The sequence below is a fragment of the Etheostoma spectabile genome, chromosome 1, assembly GCF_008692095.1.
Source record: "Etheostoma spectabile isolate EspeVRDwgs_2016 chromosome 1, UIUC_Espe_1.0, whole genome shotgun sequence".
NCBI classification, from domain to species: domain Eukaryota; kingdom Metazoa; phylum Chordata; class Actinopteri; order Perciformes; family Percidae; genus Etheostoma; species Etheostoma spectabile.
In genome coordinates, this window is record NC_045733.1 from 5,665,579 (window position 1) to 5,687,529 (window position 21,951).

The following is a 21,951-nucleotide window of genomic DNA, read 5'->3' on the forward strand; positions in this document are numbered from 1 at the left end:
GGGGGAAATTCACAAGCTACGGAAGTATATAGACTAGTAAAAAAAAAGCCGCAACATTAAAGTAATGCAAATATTAATGCATCAATAATTATAATCAATAATATAATAAACATTCTGAAAATGGGCTTTTCTGCATAAAGAAGGAGTACTTTTTTGAATTCAAGTCTTTTACTTGTAACTGAGTATTTCTACAGTCTGGTACTGCTACTTTTACTTAAGTACAAGTTCTGTACTTCTTCCACCACTGCTAAAGTGGCATTTTCTGTGTGACATTTCAAAAGTGAAGAAGCATGTGTTTTCTGCGCAGGCAGCTCCAGAGTCTCTTGTCAGGACCTGCCTATTAGTTTTATGCAGATATTAAAGAAACACTCCCAGATACCAATGTACTTAAAAATGTTTATTAGTTTTAAAAAGTCTTGAAAAACCAGTATCAACAAGCACTCCCCCTTATAAAAGCACTTGCTAAAATGCAACAACAACAAAAAATCCCCTGTACACTGACACCAGCAACATAACAGTAGAGGGCGTTTCTACAGCTCAGTACCACTTTTAACAAGGGGAAGGGTAAAGTCTTCTTCAAACACAAACATCAGTGTGAACCAAATAAATGCTTTGTTTGTTTTCACAGACACAGTAAAGAGAACTACAACATAAATAAACATTTGTCCAAATTGTTCAATATTAAGTTAAACTCACAAAAGATATTAAAATGATATAATCTGCTTTTACAGAAATTAAAGTTTTCTAAAATGTATAAAACAACTGTCAATTCAAATCACTGAAAGAGATTCAATGTGCTGCATTTGTGTGTGCAAATATTTTCTGGGATAACGTTCTGCCAAAATCCAGTTCTGAAAGAGTTTGAAATCTAAATTCTGTTACACGTTCTCATTATTCACCTAGTAATGTAACTGATATGTGGTATTATGCCATGAAACATATGCTACACAACATCATAACAGTGCAGGTCAGATTATTGTGAATTTACAAGATTGAACGGTTTGCAAGATTACATCTTCTGTACAAACAACACACTTTAAATAAATAGTAAAAACGAAAAACACAGAACGATGGCAGAGAAATAGGATCAATTACAGGTTGTTTTTTTTTGCCTCCATAAAAAAAACAAAAAACAAAAGCATCAACAATGACAACAAATAACTCCTTAACACTGACCTGATAAAGAACTATTTAACAGAATATATTTGTTATGGCTGTTAGAAAACACAACTAAGTATGTCATCCGAGATCTTAGTGCAGGTTATAGTTAAAAGTTAGTCTTTGGTATGGACACAAGGCTCAGAAACCAAAACCCTCAGGGACCCCCTGTGAGTTTAATCTCAAAGAAGACTTTCACATTTGATCAGTAATTAGCTGTTAGACCTGCTGATTGAAATCCATGGGCCCTGCAGCAAAACCTGTTCCTTCATCATCCAAACCAAACAGTGCATTTATGCAAAGAAACACAAGTTATACAGATTGTCAGTGCTGCATGAAAACAAACTTGTTCAAGTTTTTTTGAAATAGTGTTCATTTCTGCTCATTTTCATTTACCTAGTCCATATTATGTTCACTCAATATAATTTTCACACAATACAAATAATGCATTTTCTGAGTGCTAAGGAAAATGGCTAAAACAATGTTCCATAATTCTTCTTTTATCTAAGAATCATACTTTAAAAGTGCAGAAACCCACATTCATGGGGTTTAGTTGGATTCTTAGGGTAAATGGATTATTTTATAAATTATTTCACTTTTTATCTAACAGTGGTTAAGAGTTAAGCTCTCATCTTTCACTGCTTGGTTTTCTAATATATCTATGGATTTAAGATGAATAAAAACATATTCTGCATGTAAATTCAAACTTTTGCAAAATGTGGCTTGAAAACAAAACAAAGTGCATAAGAGTCCTAATTATATTATCGATATCACCATCTTCAAGCTGTCTGAGCTCCATATCGAAAGAGTTGTTTGATTTTGGGGATGATTAAGAGATGAAACGTTGACTTGACTCTTTAAATCGATTGGCTCATTCTGAGAGGCACAAAGTCTGTGATGATTGTCAGGAAGACCTTATATAAAAGAATAACATCTCAAAGCTTGAAAATGTGGATCTGAAAACCAGATAAATGGACAGTTAAGACATTTATCACTTTTACGATTTTGTATTTAAATATAACAGATACTCTTCATGTATTCCATCAAAGTGAACCATCATTAACGAAAGTAACACTACTGCGTTTATTATTTTAAAATCATCCACATCCTGTTATATGCTCCATGCCAACTCTAGAACATTGTAAGAATATATTACATGGCTTTTTTTGGGATGAAATTGGTTAGATGTTTCTGTCACAACATTATATTTCTATATACTGAGTGTACACTTTTTAACATGTCTTGTTGTAAATATATTTTTCACTTTGGGAAAATGCGCTTAAAACTTTAAAGCTCCTGCAAAGATAACTCTTAATACTTCCAGGTTTTTTCTCAATGAATCTGTGTTTTCAATTATGAAATATTATTAGTTCAGCAGTAAATATATTTAGACATTTTCCCCTTACACTTTAGTTTGATAATGCCTGTAGTTAAAAGATTTAGACACAATGATGAAAGAAATCCTTTTGAAAAAGGCGTATTACTTATGTTTCATTTCTTTACAATAAGAAATCCATGGCTCTGATTTACCCACTGACTTTTCAGTAAAATATTGAACATAAAAAAACAGTTTTTTGTTCAGTAACCTTTGTTTACTTGTTGGAAATGCTCTTGATCAAACAACGTGAGGCGATGTCTTCTGATTAAAGGGAAATGACCAGCATTTTAATCAGAGGGTTGCAGCATCATTGCATTTCAACCTGGCACTTAACCTGGACAAACATCAATGTGTTTAGTGTTACATTATAAAGTGTAAATGCCTGAAAATAAATAAAACAAACGGTGTGAACATGTTCAACATGACTATAAAAAAAAAACTATTCTCACCCCATCAACCCAACAGTTGGATGATCTTTGCTTTCGAGCCAGTCAAGTCCACTTGAATGTGCCGTCTCGCTGGTAATTTGCTGAAACAGCGCATCATTCACCAACTCATCCGCAGCAGCATTTTGATATTGCCCATGCTGCTGGTTGGGGTCAAACAGAAGGTCTGTGTCCAATGCGTTAAGGTCATTGATGCTACTGGAGAGCTCTGACGCCATTCTGATTTCACAGGGGAAATCTGCCGCACCTGTGGTGAGCTCTGACACCTGGTCCATGAGCTGACTGCCAGCAGTAAGGCTGTTGTCTGTCAAGAGGTCTTTCACAGTGGTGCTGAAATCCAACTGCTGCTGTAGTTCTTCTTGATCCTGCTGTGAGCTCAAAGTTAGCAACATAGCCTGCGCCTGTTGTTGATGCTGCTCTCTAGAAGCTGACTGTACTCGGCTGTCAGCTGCTGCAAGGATTATTTGTTCATTGATTGTATTTTCAATGAGGTAATTTGGCCTCTGCAACTTGCATGTGCTGGTGGAATCTGAGGTCATCAGGGTGAGATGGTTGTCACTGCAGGAGAGGTTTGGGTCAGACTCGAGGATCTGGGTGAGGTTCATGCGTGCAGTGTAGCTGGAGGGTAAATTATTAATGCCCAGACCCCGAATAGTGTCGTCATGGTCCCCATCCAGCTTGCTCAAAAGGACATTGGTGATGTTTTTGCTGTTGCATTGTTGCCCCGACGTGTGCCGGACCTCAGTTTGCATCATGATGTTGAGCGGCACAGAATGGCTCCTCTGAGCCATGCTGCTCACGCCAAGATTTGTCTGGCTGTTTACAAAGATGTTTAACATCTCAGGAGTAACAGGAGAGTTAAAGGGAGACACTACTGAACGAGGGATATGGGGAGGGTTCCCTGTGTTTCCACCCAAGTTCCTCTGATGCACGGCGGGGCTTACACTGCGACATTGAAAGGTTGTAGCAGGTGTGTTGGTGGCTTTGTTATCCAGAGGGGCAGGCACAGCAAAGCCCTCCTGCTTGGCCATGTTAGTCATGCTGGCTACCTGCTGCTGCACAGGCGAGATGGGAGTCAAGCGGCCAAAATGGCTGTCATGGTGCCTTGTATGAGGGACGGCAAAGGCGTGAGGCTTTTGAAAATGATCACCTATCAGGCCTTGATAGCTTGGCAGGATTCCAATTCCATTGTTGGACTTGTTTAGACTCCCGCTGTTGCTGTTGTAACTGTTATTCATCCACTCCAGCCGGGTCTTGTCTGGGTGGGTGGCCATCGGTCTCTGCATGGGCTTAACCGGGCTGCTGGAAACGGTGCTGCCATCATGGAAACCAGTGATGCTGGAGTTGATGGGTGTAAATGCAAACGGGTTTCTGCACTCCACAGGACTGGGAGGCACAGTGCTGCTGCAGTTGGAGTGAGGTGTACCAACTGGGGTGTGACGACTGTTTCCCAGTACGCTGTCCACTGGGGTTGTGGAGGCAATACGGGAGAAAGGGCTCTCTCCGGAGATGCCTTGGGCTCCTCCCATCATTTCCGTGGGTGTGGGTGTGGGTGTGGGCGTTGGTGTTGGAGTTTGCATCGGGTTGCTGTGGCTGTTTGCAGCATGATAGAAAGCAGTCATGGTCTGATTGGTGGACATCATGTTGTCCGGCATCGTAGCCTGTTGGCTTTGCACTGTGACACAGTCTCCAAACTTTTGCTGGTTGTTAAATTTCATCTGCTCCTCCATCTGCACCAGCTCCTCCACAATGCTGTCCTGAGTCACATCATCATCAAAGGGACAGTAATCCATATCAGTCTGCATAGGAAGCTGGCTCAACGATGAAGCTTGATTCATAAAGTGTTCAGTAACAAGGTTGGACTGAGTGTAGGTATGTTGTTGAGGGTCCAGGCTCCCTGTGGCTGAACTCCTAAAATCACTCAGACCTGAATGTGTTTGTAGGCCGGAGTTATTAGGTATGGCATGCACGTTAGCCATTGTGTGCCCCTGCCGTTGTTGCATTAATGCTTGATTAAGTGAGGTGCTAGTTTCCATAACAGAGGAAGGGTCTGTCCTCTGTACTGAGCTCTGTGTTTTGGCAACAGAGAAGAAGTCACTGGCTCTGAAAGAAGAAGTCCAGTGTGTGTGGACTGGAAGAGAGCTAATTTTCATCTCTACCTCCCTGGTAACTGGTGCACTTTCAGGTCTAGTTGGAGCTCCTGGCCTGAGGATGTTCCCAACCAAGTTTCTTATCCCATATCCAAGACCAGCAGCGCCCTCTAGCTCTGGCTGCTGGGGCATAAAAACCCTTTTGATTGGAGAAAGGTCTGGACTGAGGCCTGAACGTTTCCTGAGGCTCTTAGTGGACAAGAAACCTTCCTTTGCTGCTGTTACACTGCTGCTTTCCACAAAAGACGGTGGTATGTTGGTGTCCAGTAAAGAAACAGCGCTGATATTCTGAGTGCAGGGAGTTAAGTGCATAGTGCTTGTATTATTAGCGCCGTTATTGCAATTTTGGACAGCAGCCACAGTGTTTAAAGAGGACTTTCTGTTGCAATTAGTCCTGGATGTCTCCTCTAGACCCAGGAAGCCTTTAGACTGAGGTATGGGCACACTGGCAGCCCTCTGTAAAGCCCCGCCAGTCCTATTTGCCATTGGTTCTTGAGTGAAAACTAGAGTGCCAGGATTTTGCATTTGCCTGTTTTTATGTATAGCTTCAACTTCCAATTCAACATCGATGGCATGATTGTTAGTAGTCTGCCCAGGCCTTGCCATTGGGGTCAGAATGGGGACTGCAGAGGTACTCCTAATGCTTTGATTGGAACTGAAGTTTTCTGCAGCTGCAGAAGTACTAGTGCCTGCGGATGCCGGCCGCAGAGGGGCTTTTGTGAAGGAAGTGGTGGTATTGCTGCTGTTGGGCGCAAGAGATATGGCTGTCATCTTGACCAAACTGACTGGGCTGACATGGCAAGTAGTCATCACAGTCTTAACAGGGCTGTTGCCAATGATCATGGTGGAGGGCGAGCGCAAGGTGACAGCAGTTGTGGTCGCCGGTTTGGGCAGGATCTGCGCGTAGCGCTGCCGAGCAGTGCGTTCTCCCACTGGACTGGCTAGAATATTTTGCGGGGTTTTGGGGCTCTGGTTCACTGCCTGAAGTGGCTGGGTCACCATTTGGAAGTTAATAGGCAGCATTTTGCTCTCTATTGTTCCCATTGGACTGGGGGACATCAGCTGCCTGCTTCTTTGTACCTGCAGAGAGGAAAGGTCAATTAGAAAGTGGAACAACTGAATTCTACATGATAATCAGAAGGTTTAAATCCAAAAGGTAATGGTTTGAGTTCTTATAATTTAACTCTCATTACCTACAAGGAGAGTACTGTTTGCTGTTACACAGTTATGTTGCCATAAATGTGGTTGTGAAACTAAAGGTTCTCTTGAATATCAGGCTTATGAAACAGGCCATCAAGGGAGCAGGCCATGTATTATTCGCAGGACAGGCTGGGCAGAAATATGTAAGGATGCAATTTACAAACAAAACAAACTGAAATTCACTGCATAAAAGTTTCGAAACAACAGATGATCGACATCTAATTACATAATATTGTGATTATCATGAAGATGTTGACGGGCTGTATTAATATTATATATATATATATATATATATATATATATATATATATATATATATATATATGAAAACAAGTTATGTGACATTGATTAGAGTACAAAGATGTTTTTTGTTGAATGTAAGTGAAAAATACATTAAGGGCTTTTGCTAGTTTGAGAGGGGAAAAAAGGGTCCATGTGCTGGGCACTATATTATTTTAATTTTAGTTTTAATCTTTTGTGTGTGTGTGTGTGTGCTGCAGGGCTTCCCTGTGTGTGTGTTTAAGCTCGTGCTTAAAATTCAATGAAATGCCGCGCTATTGACTTTAGACAAGGTTTTTTTTTTTGGTCAATGGCGCGATCACTTTCTGCTGCCGCAAGATAGCAAGACACCAAGAATTCACCTGAACACACCTCCCTGTAAGACCATCATGCCCCTGGGCGCAAAGATAGGCACAGGTGCATTTGCTATTTAAACGATGTGGGCGCGGGATGGGAAATTAACAACTGCGTCGGTCCTAAAATAGCAAAGACACTTGCGTCTGGCTTTGCGCCACGCTGCGTCGATTGCAATTTAGGGCTCTAACTCTGTAAGTTGTTTATGACTGCAGTCAAATAAATTCTGTTAAGTTCTGACTAATCATTTTTTGTTTTTCCTAAAAATGGCAGCATTACACTCATAATTGAACAAAACTACTCACATTGATGTAACAAATATGACTGACCAACTGTTTAACAGTAGTCTGTGAAAATTATGTGTAATTTTAAAGGTGTGCTTTTGAAAATAATACATCAGTCAGACTGCCCTCATCTTTCCTAATTAGTTTAAGCAAATTTTAAATAAATCTAGGTATTTAGTTTCCCTAAGCTGGGGTGAATACAATAGATAGGACAAAATGACACACACCATTTCAATCTACATTGAGAGTGCTGCTTTCTCACCGTGATAGGGCTCTGGACAGCAGCGACCATGATGCCTATGGTTGGCTGAGGTGACGGAGGGGTGGGGCTGGCACAAGGCACTCTGTCATCTGCCCTCTTGGTTTGTCCCTCTCCAGGTAATGGAGAGTGCAGCTTCTGTTCTTGTTGTTTCCTCTGGATCTTCCTCTGGAGCTGCTGCTTTGCATCCACAGAAGGTGAGGACAGGGTCATCACATGAGGCTGGAAGGAGTGAGCCTCAGCAGTGGGGACAAAGGCTGAGACCATCTGTGGAGGCTTAACCTCTAAAAAAAACGGGAGATTGTATTTGCATAATGCTACTGTTATTAGTAAAATAAATGATCAAACATGCATCCCCTCCTTGCCAACCCTTTTGATTTCCCTGTCCCTTTTCCTGCTGTTCTCTGGAGTTTCAATTCCCCAGATTTCTACATGAAATTTCAAAACATGCCCATCCACTTTATTTATTTACTTAGAAATAGCCTTGTGTCACTGCTGTTTCACTGTCTACAGAGAGCAGCGACAGAGAGGACCAGGCGCGAGTGCACACGCGCACGCAAACAAGGTCGATAGCAAAGGTAAAAGTCTCTGTCGTGCTTATACATTTTGAAAAAGGGCAACTGCCAAAATAGAAACACTAACACTGACGTCAGTACACTCATTCAACCAACGGTGGAACTTCATTACTAAGCCAGCCTAGTCCAGCCAAAACCAGACTGGAATAAAAGAGCAGTAGCAGGCAGCTGCCACCAGATGCCACTATTGACCTTTTTTTTACACCGACTTTGACTGTGTCTGACCTGTTGCTGTGCCGGTCATAATGGTGAGAGCTGCCAGAGACTTGTTGCTGATGTAATGGCTGTCGATGAGGAAACGAGCCAATTCTTCCACGGCATCAAACTGGCGTTTCAGCACCTTTTGGGCCCACTCACACACCAGATCACAGGCTACAAATCGCACGTCCTCCTTTATGCTGCTAAGCTGGCCCGGTGACTCGAGGACATCACACTGGAGCTACACACAAAGACATGTGGTTATATGATAGGATGGAGACAAAAATGGGGTTAAAGCGATAAGGAAGATGTAAATTTGCTTACCTCATCCCCTGTTTTATGGAGATCCAGAGTGGGTAAAGATGGCATGTGAACAAAGAGCCTCTTCCTCAGTCCACTATAGCAATATGTAAGCTGGTGTTAAGATAAACAACATGTGATTCCAGAAAATGAACATATAGTGTGTGGTCCATGTAACGCTTATTAGTTAAATTTTCCAATTAAGAAATAGATATTAGAAAAATGGTATTTTTCATTTGTCAGATCATCATTAAGAGATATGTCGTTAAGATTTTAGAAATTAATTACATTTTTATTCTGGGCCTGTAAGATAGAAAATACAAAAATACGAAAATAACAATAATAAAAATGAACATGCAATTAAATATTCAAGTGTTTGCCTTAGTAAAACTATTTTAATTTAAACATGTGTTTAATATGCTAACATTGAACCAATATTTTACAGATTTTAATCTGTTTTAATTAATGTTTATGGCAATATGTATAAATGAAAACAAATCCTTTATTGCTTGGACGTTAACAGTTTGCTAATATAAGTTCTAAGCAAACTCCCTTTAACAGGCAGTGTGTTTTTTTTCATAACCCATAACATGTAAGACCTATGATCTCACCTTACACAAAGATAATTTAATTAAACTTAAGAACCATTAATCAATTAATCAAATTGTGCACTTTGACGTCATCAGCAAAATAGAAGAAAAAAAAAAATCACAATTACGTCACAAAGGTCAAGATCACGGTTCCTCTCCTGAGAGGCTCTGCATTATGCTTCTGCTTCCGAGGCAGAGGGGGACTTTATTTCATTTCACATCTATATTTAGAGAGGCTATAAACTGCTACAGCAGATGGTCTGTGACAAGAGACAGAGGCCAGACAGTTGCAATCCCTTTAAGTGAAGGATATTTTGATTTTCCTCTCATGCCAAGTCGACGCGCCTTCATGTTTGGGAAGACATTTTTCATCATTTTTCCAAAGTCTGCAGCACTCAGTGGATGATAGTTCAGATTGTCACAGAAGCTCCTGAAATGACATAACCGACAGAATAAATGTAACTAAGAATTATCATGAATCAAAATCATGTCAAATTAGCAGATTATTTTCTTCCTTAATGTTTGACCAGAAACACAAATGCTGGATGAGTAAATAGGAAACTGTTTGCCAACACATGTGCTACATCAACTTGACAATTGATAATTTCAATGTTGTGTTTACAATAATGGTATAAATTAAAGTTAAAGTTAAATGTGTTGTAACTAAACTCTAAGTGACATCCATATCTAACATTCTTGTATTGTGGTTGCATTGTGGTGCATTCTGCATCAACTCCATTCCCATCGAACATAATAGGGAGTAATCTTCAAAATGTCTCTTTCATGCCATTTTGACCCTGAAGCTGACTTTAGTACATGTTGCAAGAAAGTTTAAAACATGGGTCTGTTTCTTTGTACAAAACAAAATGTTTTTAAATGTTATGTAGTGACGCACATAACGTCTTTTTAAAGCCTTTTCACCTGTCTATCCTAAAGGCGCCAATATTTCTGGAGGGCGCTGTATTTCTGATCTAGTAGAGTTAAAAAGACAGTTACATAACACTGTCAGAACATTTCAATGGCTGTCTCAGACTTTCCATTCTAATATTACCACCACATGCTGCTCTCTGTGATTCCCATGCCTGCTGCGTCTATTTATACTGACGCTTTAGCTGGCAGTAATTTCGTGGAGAAAGAATCTCGAACTGTTGTGTATTGAAAAGGTGATCACCAATAATACATATTCAAATACAAGTGACCTCTGTATATATAAGTAAAATAATCAGATTTATTCTTAGTTAAATATTTTTACGTGTTGAATAGAAATTATATGAGAGTAACAATAAAGTTTCTGCTTTCGACTCGCCTCTGTCTGTTTGTACCTACTTGTATTCATCATAGACCTCCTGTTTGGGAAGAGACGTCTCTGGGTATTCCTCTAAATGATGGCGGATCCAGTTGAACGCATGCATCTGTTGTGTGCGGCTTGATGACAGGGCGCTCTGGTCACTGCAAAAAAAACGTGGATTATTGATTGATTGACAAATGACAAAGCAACAGAAGAATACTCTGCTCACTCAAGTCCTGAGACTTCATCCTCACCAAAGCTAGTCTAGTCTGTTTGTGTGTGTGTGTGTGTGTGGTGTGTGTGTGTGTGTGTGTGTGTGTGTGTGTGTTCATTATTATTATTTTACTGTTTTCCTGTATCATTTATAATACACTTTTTAAGACAATGATAAACATAAATGTATGCCACTATCAATAATATAAATACTTCAAGCAGGTGTATGTTCTTACCTTTTATCAATGCTACTGCTCGGACCAGCAGGCAACTTAAGGTAGAGGTAGAGTTTTTCAATGTCTGAGAACTTCTCCACATCTTGCTGTAAAATAAAAAGGGGGCCAAAAAAATACTTTGTTTTAATATTGGACCTTAGATCAAATAGATTCCTGCCAAGGATTTTAAAGAAGAGGTAGTCCTGTTACACCTGCAGAGCAGATAGTTAGTTAGTTAGTTTGTAGTAACAAACATACAAAGGCTTGTCCAACACAATCAACAAAAATTTAACAATGTGCTTCACTGGAAGAATATTAAACATTTAATCAAACTCGGTTATAATATTCTTGACTGTAGATAAAATCAACTTGATGGAATACAGGGGAAACATCTATCTTGATCAATCAGGAAAGCAGATGAACCATTTTCATCTTTTGTTGGGGTCATGGATGCAGCTCTGCAGATCAGCCTTTCCTCCACAAACTAAGGTTAATTATTAGCTTTAAGAAAGCATATGGGGTGTCCTGTTAGCCTTGGAATCTAAGATGTGTGCTAACTAAACGTCCTCGGCATGGCCCGCAGCTACAAACACTCTTCAACGCTTCTAACTATGTTCTTCAAAGGGAAAAAGAAACACGATAGCGCAAAGAAGGCAGTTTAAATTCTGCTAGTTTAATTGGTAGCAAACAACAGAGTTTACACACCAAGCAATACTCCAACCCTGTAGTGAAGTGAATGGAGTAAGTGAACTGAGGGAATTTAGTAACTTTACTAAAACGTATTCACCCCCTCCCCACACTTTTCATGATTGGAGAGATGGTGCATACAACTTTCCAACGGGTGCTCCCTCAGATGCCAGGAGCAAAAAGCTACTTAAACAAAAAACATAGAGGACATCTCAGCTATAGTTTTCCAGAAGGCAAGTGGGTGACTCTGAAGTCAGCTAGAAGAAGCGTCTGATGAGACTTTTTGATCAGACTAAACACCATGTTTGGTGTAAGGCAAGGCAAGGCAAGGCAGCTTTATTTGTATAGCACATTTCAGCAACAGGGCAATTCAAAGTACTTTACACGAAATCAGTTAAACAGATAAAACACAAGTACAAACAGTTAAAAATCATAAGCATTAAAAACTAATAAAACACATGAATAGACAGTTAAAAACCAAATAGAAACATTAGGACACATAAAACACAAGAATAAAAGTTACAGTGCAGCATAAGAAATTTAAAGAAATGAGCATTCATTTAAAGAAAGGCAGCATCAAAAAGAAAGTAAGCTAAACACTGCATATCATAAACACATCTTCCTCATAGTGAAAGAGTAAGGAGCACACACTTCGACTCTTGACTTCAGACCTAGCAGTATAGACATGCAAAGAATTAATATGCTGCATTCATACAGCTGTACAGTTGTGACACACACGTATGTGCACATACAGTCTAAATGGCTGCAGACAGACACAGAGAGACAGGCTTCTGCAGAGCAGGGGAGCTTGTTAGGTGAACTTGAATCCTCTGCTGTTAACCCTCCACCCCCGACAGCTCGCTGCCAACACACTGATTCAGTCTTTTAATTGTCTCCTTCACCTTTTCTGATTAACTTCTTAGTTCTTAGGGAACCACAGCTCTCCCAAGGAACATAGGTACATATATACAAAATAATCCTCCAAATTAATCACAGACATTTTTAAACTAGACAATAAAAGTGGCAATTTATACTCCTGCTAAAACCTTGTGCCTTTTTTAGTGTGACCAGAGCCATAGTCAATCAGAGTGTGACTACTTCCTGCTCTGTTGGATGAAATTGGTGGTCAATTTCTATATGTGACTGTGTCATCTTCAGCTCTGCACAGTGAACGCCTATCTCCCCCTAACTCACTTTAGCTTGAAACAAAGATGTTACCTGCAGGAAAATGCATATGTATTGGAGTGTACATTTTAGGAGTGGTAGTTAATTCGTGCAGTTTACAGTTATTGAGTGCAGTTTTTTGCAACATGAAGTAGTAATTCCTGAGACAAGAGACTGACACAAACTGTGGGTTTGTCATCTAAGGCAAGAGAAAGGATGGATCGGGAGGAAGAGAAGTTATACAAGGTTGAAAGGCATGACAGGGATGAGGGTAGATGAACAACTCGATATTAACAACTACATGATGTCACACATTATATATGGAGTATTAGATGACAACCAAAGACCGGCCAGCTTCTACTAGCTTTGGCTCCACAATCAATTTTTGAATAGAGTGTTTCTTTACACACAGAACAGGAGCACAGAGGATGCCATCTCTACAGCACTTTACTCTGCCCTGTCCCACCTTGATAATAGCAACACCTATGTGAGAATGTTGTTCACTGATTTCAATTCAGCATTTAACGCCATCATCCCCTCCAAACTGATCACCAAACTCAGTGAACTGGGTATTAATACCTCCCTCTGTAACTGGATTCTGGACTTCCCAACCAACAGACCTTAGTCTGTTAGGTTAGATAATCACGCCTCTTCAACCATCACCCTGAACATCGGCGTACCACTGGAATGTGTGCTGAGCCCTCTCCTTTACTTCCTCTTCACCTACGACTGCACACCTGTACATGGCTCTAACACCATTTTCAAGTTTGAGACGGCCTACAGGGAGGAGCTCAAGCACCTATCATTGTGGTGCACTGACAACAACCTGGCTCTAAACACCAAGAATACCAAAGAGCTCATTGTGGACTTCAGGAAGTCTAAAGTTGGCACTCACACAACTATTCTCATCAACGGGACTGAGGTGGAGCGTGTCACCACCTTCAAGTTTCTGGATGTCCACATCTTTGAGGACCTCTCTTGGACCCTCAACACCTCTACCCTGATCAAGAAGGCTCACCAGTGTCTCTGGTTTCTGAGGAGACTCAAGAAGGTCCGCCTGTCTCCTTAGATCCTGGTGAACTTCTACCACTGCACCATCGAGAGCATCCTCACCAACTGTGTCACAGTTTAATATGGCAACTGCTCTGCCCGTGACCAGGAGTCGTTTTAGGTCTCCCCGCACCCGAACGAGCAGGTTCAGAGGAAGCTTCTTTCCTCCGGCTGTCACCCTACTGAACTCTAGCTCTGCATCCCGGTGACAATTGAAAAACCTAATTACTATTTTATTGTTCTTAAATAGAAACTGTGCTGGCACGTAAAATACTAGATACCAATTCAGCATACAGTAATGTACGACTGGCTCTGGGTGGTACTAGCCTTCTTCTCTTCATAGCAGCTTATGAAATCAACTGTACAACATGTACTCATGGTGCCCAGAGGAGTCCTAATGGTTTATGTGTCCTAACAAAGACTGCCTTTCATCACCTTGAAAATTATACCAAGGGTTAAAGGACTTACGTGTCAACAAGCTTTGGAAAAACTTGTCCATACTTTTATGTTCAGTAGACTTGACTACTGTAATGGTGTCTTTACAGGTCTCACTAAAACAATTTATCAGACAGTTGTAGCTGATTCAAACGCTGATGCTCGAGTGCTGGTAGTAACTACCAAGAAAGTGGATCACATCACTCCAGTTCTGAAGTCCTTACACTGGCTTCCTGTGCCTCAAAGAATATATTTCAAAATACGTCTACTGGTGTATAAATGACAAAACGGTTTAAGGCCAAAATACTTTATTATAATATTATAATATTATTATATAATGGGTTTTATACTGGACAATGGGTAAAACAAGCATTTAAAGGACATCACTTTGGGCACTACAGAGTTGTGATGAGCGTTTTCACTACTTTTGATGTTTCATGGACCAAAGAATTTATCAAGAAAATAATCAGCAGATTAATTTATAATGATCGCTAGAGCTCTGTCATTCTTTTAAAGATTGCCCTTTTCTGTTTTTGTCACTAGTGTCACCTTCAGGCCAAAATAATAAATTTGCTCCAAAGAGGTTAAAAATAAAAAATCACATATGCAGTTTTTCATTTAACAACCCCACGGTCTTTCTTTTAGCATCACTCCAGACATATTGAAAATGTTGCCATTGATTTATACTTAAAAAGGTTTCATTAAAATTGTTATTTATAGTTTAAAACATGTCAAGGAAAGATACTCACCAGAATGTTTTCCACTTTTGATTGAACAGATTTGCTGCAAAACAGAGACAAATGATAAATTAGTATGAAGCTGGTGTAACATGAGCGTTTGTGTCTAAAGTGTATTTATTTATAAAGCAGAGGAATGTTTGGTATTTGACGACCCTCCCTTCAGCATCTCTCTGGTCATGTATCCCACCACCAGAAACACATGTTGTCATGTATAAAAAGAGAGAGAGACAGAGAGACAGCCACGGTGTTACCACGTTGTCTCTGACAGAAGAACACAGTTATTCACTAGTAGTCAATGACAAAACCTAACTATACCTCTGTTTTATCACATTTCAATTAAACCTTTAAGGAAGAATTTGATATAGATATGAACTTTCACAATTTACAAGTGTTTTTATAGACGTTGTGTTAATCACATTTTATGAAAGACAGATGTTTCATTGTTACTCCCGATATTATCCAATTAGATAACCACTATTTTGACAGCACGAATTACACAAACCTATGCAAGACCACTTATTTATGCAAAAAAACGTATTATAAAGAGCTGTAAATCAATTATGAAACACTGCTCAGAGTCAAACCAGATGCATGAATATAACATCTCCAGGTCAAATTCTAAATCTTTAGACAGGTCAGGCTGTTGTTGACTGTAAGACAGAAGGTAGGGCACATTTAAAGACTTTTACTCAATGACCCCGGGCAGGTAGGAATCAGGAGATCCTCTAAGCCATGACAAGAACAGTTCACTTTAATTCACTGTTACTAGGGAGGCAAGGATCATTTCCCAGTGCTGAAAAGCCGTCATTAAGCTGTTTGTAAGGCAGATTTGGCAGATGCCCTGAATGACACTTGAGACATTGAAATGATATAAGAAGAACAAGAGATCCTTGAAATCACAGTGTATAATATCCAGGTGTAATTCAGTTGCAGATTGGGTAGCTTGATTGAAAGCCAACAGGAAATGAAGCCCTTCACCAGTATAGGTTAACACTGCATATTAAGACCTAGTAAAAGGTATAGTCAATGAACCTGCTGACCTTGAGTAAGACGCCTCACTCTACTGGGAACCTGACATAGGCTCAAGTCAACGTCAATATTGATGCTCTAAACCTCTTAAAGGTTAAAGATTTAAGGAGCATGACAAATATTCAATATCCCTTTTATGTCGGCATAGTGACGTATTTCTGTTGAGGTTTTCCCACAAAAGTTTCACCTCTGAACTGTCGTGTTTTGTGGTAGTTCAGCCTTTTGACATTTTATGGCTGTTTGACATTTAAATTATAGTATGTGAGTGCATTCACATTCAGAAACAAATAGGGTATTCTCAGACAAAACATAACCTTAAATAACAACCCAACCCCAACAACATCATTATTGTTAAAAAATGTGACTATTGTTTTCAATATAAAATAGCTTTACCCTGACACTTCTGTCTCTCTAAGGGTAGTTCCCAGCAGACAGACTAATTTACCGCTGTATTATAAGGAACTGCTAAACAGAGTGGCAGCTCTAGGCAAGCCTTGCAGTCATTGTGTTTTGATACATTTTACTTTTACACAAGGCTTTGATTCAGTGATTTTGTTATGCAAAAAGCCATTGGTGACAGTTCTTTTTATTTCAAACTGGTAATATCATACTTCAAGGTAACTTACAGTTAGGTGATTCCGTCTAGTTTCTTTTTTGAAAATGGTTATTTGTAGCCTAAAACCAGGAAAATACATCTTCAGTTCAGTGAGCTTCTTTAAATAAACTGGTGTGAAAAACCTGGTATGTGTGAGCAGTTTACAAAAACGGATCTTGGTGATAAACATGCCATTATATTTGTGTTGCAAGGGTTAAGTACCGCTACATAATGTGTAACTAATGTTTATTGTTTATTGTCTATTCACCCACTGCCTCAGGAGCTACATACTGGAACTGCTGGTTTTTGGGATGTTTCGATGAAGGAAAAAGAGGGAACTTAGGGAATTTAGATGGCTTCTACTGCAACAACACCTTCAACTAACCAGTAAACAAGCAGGAGATGAGGAGGTGGGTGTGAGGTGAAGGAAAGTTTGAACTACCGCCATGTACCTGCCTCATTTAAAGAGCCCATTTGAGCCCAATATGGCCGATATGGCCCATGCTCACTTTGAAGCTCATAATTGTATTTTGAGGTTGTACCAGAATATGTTTACATGGTTTCATTTTCAGAAAACACCATATTTTGTTGTACTGCACATTGCTGCATATCCTCTTTTCACCCTGTGTGTTTAGGTCTCTGTTTTAACTACAGAATGAGACATCTCACTTCTATACTATCTTTGTTAGGAGTCTCACATGCGTAGTAGATAGGTAAGATCACATCAACTAGATAACTATTTCTCCTACTTTGGTCAGTACAAGGCAGGATTAGCGGGGAGACTTCTTCTAAACGAGGGGCACTTGTGGAATACCTGCAGAACAGGGACATGGAAGCAGTTCTATTGTAGATTATGGTGAACTAGTGTGTGTTGTAGCAGTGTTTTGCCATTGAGAACTACCTAGTTGTCTCAGCTAGAGAAAGCTGTGCAGATTTTGAACAGCTCACCCAGAGACTGAAGCCAGAGGACATTTAGAAACCCGTATCTCACTCAAAACAGCATGGATATATTTTTTTCAAGTTTGTATGCGTGTGGAAGCACCAGAGACGCAAACTAACCCAAATCCCATAAAAAAAACATTTTTTTAATATGGGCACAAGTAAAAGTAGCAATACTCAATTACAAGTAAAGTCCTGCAAAAGTCAGAGATAATTATTACTGGTGCATTAAAGTGTAAGCAGCATTTTATGTTGAGGTTGAGCTCATTTCAACTACTAAATACCATGTTAGGTAGTTTAATGTATATCAATGAATCATCAAATTTTATATTTTATTTTTATCATGTTTTATCTGTAAAATATTTATCTGCAGACTAACTGGTGACTATAGCTGTCAAATTGTAAGTGCAGTCAGTGTAGTTAAAAGTACAACGTTTTCTGGCAAGGTGGGGTTTGAGTAGCAGTAAAGAAGCTAAGAAGTTAAGTACAAGTACCTCAACATTGTACTGTACCTGAGTAAATGCACTTAGTTACAGTCCACCACTGTCCATATCAACACCTGACCCTAAAACATATGGGTACTTACTATGGATAAAGGACAAACCTGTCCAATAAATCAGACATAGTTCCATAATACTGCAGTTCAATTTTCAGTAAAAAAGAAAAAGAAAAAAAAAAGAAGCTCCTTACTTAAGTCCTCCGCACTTAATCAAAAGCCTAACATGCCCATTGCCCACTGTCAGTCATTGACAGCAGTGAAATGCGACTAAGTACATTTACTGTAGGCCTAGTATTGTACTGTATGTGGTACTTGTACTGTGAGTACTTCCATTTAATGCACTCACACTTTTATTTAACAGTTAGTTTGCAGATTAATATTTTACATATGATTATTGGCTCATAAAATATGATGTATTGTTGTAGATTTGGCTCTATCTTCAGCAACAATAACAGTAGGCTATGTTACTTACATAGTGCATCAGTAATCCAGGATATAATATAATATTTAATAATACTCACAAGGGGCCAAGTGTCTGCTAACTGAGTAATGTTTACTTCTTGTGCAGGTAAATCTTGTTGATTATACGTGTGCACTTCTACAACATTTTGCATGCAGTACTACTTGTAATGAAGTACATTGTGGTATTGCTACTTCTACTGAATTAAAGGGTGTGAACACTACTTCCACCTCTGTGTAGTGACTTTCATGACTAAGAACAATGAAAAGACTATCAGACTTTAAATTTGATTTTTGACAAGTCTTTTCCCCTCAAGCATCAAAGTACGCACAGTAGTATGTGAACACCTTCTCACCAGATGGAGTTCTTGATCCTGAGCTGCAGAGCACTGGCCTCAGCGCCCTGCAGCCCGGTGAGCAGGCCGGGCAGGCTCCTAGCCCCGCGGTCCGGCTGCTGCTGCTGGGGGTCCTCCTCGGCCATCACAGTGGGCCTCAGAACGAGTCTCGACTGGATTGAACAGGAGGCGTGGACGGGTGTACTCGGGTTAGACAACGTGGACTGGAGGTCGTTGCGATGCTAACGGGACAGCAGCGCGCCCTGTTGTTTTTGTTGCCACCCAGTCCTCCTCCGACATCGCTCGCTTCAAGTCCCAACACTTGGTGAATTAAAGACGCTGTGAAACAATACTACGTGTCGCTGTCAAACAAGACTTGATGCATGGATATAAATAAAGGCGCGAGTAAACAGTACACGGGCAGCAGCAAAACAACTAGCTAGTCCTCCGGTGTGCTGGCTGTGCCCCTCCGTGTGTGCCCCTCACGTTATGGGATTTCTCTGCATGTGCATGAGTAGTAGCGGTTGGACAAACGCATGCGCACCAAGACCCCCTGCGTGAAAAACAACATGTAATCAGAAGACGTTACTGAGCACGAGTATGAATGGAGAAGCTGTATCAATGTGAATTTATGTATGGATATCATTATTCATATACGCCTATAAAATAGTAAAATGTAACTAAGAACATTTACTCAAGTAAGTAGGCCTAGGCTACATTTATTCAAGTATAAGTACAAATTTGAGTTAATCACTTTACTTGAGTCTATTTTTTTTCATAAATTTCTACTTGTACTCCATACATTAAGAGGGAAATGTACTTTTTACTCCACTACATTTATCTGACAGCTTTACTTACTAGGTACTTTTAGAAATTAAGATGTTTGCACACCATATGCAGGCTAATTCATAAAATACTATGTTTTATTAGGAGTCAAACTATCAACAATATATCGGCCAAGTACAGCTGAAACGATTATACGATTAAACACTTAAATGATTGAAAGTCACTGTTTGGATCGTTTCCAGTTTCTAAAATGTGAGGATTTTCTGAACTGACTAGGCCTACTTTTACTTTTATTATTTCAAGTAGCCTATATTTCACTGATAATACTTACATAATTTTACTTAAGTACCATTTTCAATGCAGCATTTTAACTTGTAACAAAATATTTTACAGTGTGGTATTAGGAGGCCTACTTTTACTTAAGTAAAGGATCTACTGAATACTCCATTGCATGTTGCTAACAGTGACCCAGCAATAAAACAAACATACATCTAAGCAAGTTATTATTTATTTATAAGTTAGATATTATTATTAATATTATTGTTCTACGTTATTATTATTATCCTTATTATTGTTATTATATGCATTAGCTGTTGGCTTGATTACCAACCCCCTTAAAAGCCCCATCTTGACAATTTGTCAATTTGTTCGTGGTAATTTGGTAAAATGTATCTTTATTTATTTATAATATGAACCACTAAAGCACAATATATAATGCAGGCTTTACCGGATGACTACGAGTGGTAGAAAGTAAGTAAGTGGCCGACATTACAAGTACTGTTCTGAAGTAAAACGTTTGAGCCACTTTTACTTTACTTCTACACTACACTACATTTATTAGGTGTAGATATCAGTCACTTTTCAGATGAATGTGACAAAATATTGTACACAAACACAACGTTGGATGTGTAAGGTGTTCTATATGCAGAACAAATAAAAATAGGCATCATGTCTAGTGTCTCATCTGGCCACAGCAAATCTTCAACACTGCAGCTATGTTCTCCAGCCCTGAAAAGCTTCTACAGCTATATCTGCGTGTGCATCTCCCATAGCTTGCAGAAGTGGTACAGTACATGTGTCTTGGGATTGCGGTAATATATGTTACTGTGAACCTGTTTGAGTTTGGTTGTGCTCTCTGCCAACCTCCCTCATTGTTAGCGCAAACTGGCCCAAATCTCATCATCAGATTATGGCTCATTATGGTCTTGCTCTTCTTCTTTCTCATCCTCCCTCCATTACTGAACTAACAGTCCTCTTGCCACTCTCTCTCCTATATTGGTCAAAACACTAGAGCTCACCTGTGGCCCTTTTATTGCTAAAGCTGATCGCTAATGGAACAAATGTGCAACATGTGTTTGCCCATGGGAGGAGTCAAAGTGGATAGGAAATTTAAGCTTACCATTTTAAGGCAGTGTGTTGCTTGTGAACACAAGATATTTTATTTAAGAAGATCATGCTAAATGTAAACAATTTTGTGTAGTGTTTAGAAAAAATGTTTGGTTCAGAACTGCAATCTGTGTGTAAAGCAGGACATGTGCTTGCAGCAGATTTGGTTCAGGTCTTGGTACATGGGTTACATGTTGTGGTCATTGTGTCTCAAGTACCAGTAAGTAGAGGATCTGAATACTTCTTCCCTGATCTTGTGCTTCTGTCTGGAAGAGGGTCCCTGGATCAAAATGTAAGACCTTAATCGTCATGTGGGTGACGACGAGACAGCTTTAAAGAGGCCCAGCAGCTCATTTTCGCCCCAGGCCTGATGACATGAGATCAGTCACATGTGTTTCTACAGTTAAAAGCAAACTGAAAACTTTTTTTTATTGTATCAGGCTTATGATTAGTTAGTGAATGTGTATGTCTGACTGTGTGGTGTGTGTGTGTGTGTGTGTGTGTGTTATGTCTGCGTTTTAGGCTATAAGTCTCAAAGGTACATGATGGGACAGTCTCAGGTTGTGTTTTTTTGTATTTATCATTCATTTATTCACTTATTAGACGTTGATGATTAAAACCCTCCAGAAAATCATTGGTACCCATCTATCGTGCATCAGTGATATCTGTGAGGTGCCTTCGCACTGCCCAAAGGTTTTTAAAAAGAGACAAGAGCCACCCCAGGGACAGCCTGTTCACCCTGCTGCCGTCTGGCAGGCAATACAGATTATACACTGTACCATACTATACCATACCAGGCTATAAAGCAGCTTCTTAGGCTGTAATACTCTACCATAATAAAATAAATAAAATAGTTTTGATCTGTTTTTTTTTGTCTTTTCTGTTGCATAAAGGTCTACAACTTGCATTTTTTGTTCAACCTTGTGCTCAAGAATTACAGTAAATGAGCACATGAACCAG

General features: G+C 39.6%; 1 protein-coding gene across 1 annotated transcript; it reads right to left on the reverse strand.

The window, feature by feature from the left end:
- Positions 1 to 382: 382 nt before the first annotated feature.
- On the reverse strand, positions 383 to 19,343 carry LOC116688488 (DNA-binding protein RFX7). The gene is made up of 9 exons (XM_032514567.1): positions 18,841 to 19,343; positions 14,973 to 15,006; positions 10,909 to 10,994; positions 10,498 to 10,620; positions 9,485 to 9,601; positions 8,606 to 8,690; positions 8,309 to 8,522; positions 7,512 to 7,792; positions 383 to 6,212 (listed from the first exon to the last, which is right to left on the reverse strand). Exons 1-9 carry the CDS (start codon positions 18,963 to 18,965, stop codon positions 2,982 to 2,984), a joined length of 4,296 nt encoding a protein of 1,431 aa, XP_032370458.1. The 5' UTR covers positions 18,966 to 19,343; the 3' UTR covers positions 383 to 2,981.
- Positions 19,344 to 21,951: the final 2,608 nt, after the last annotated feature.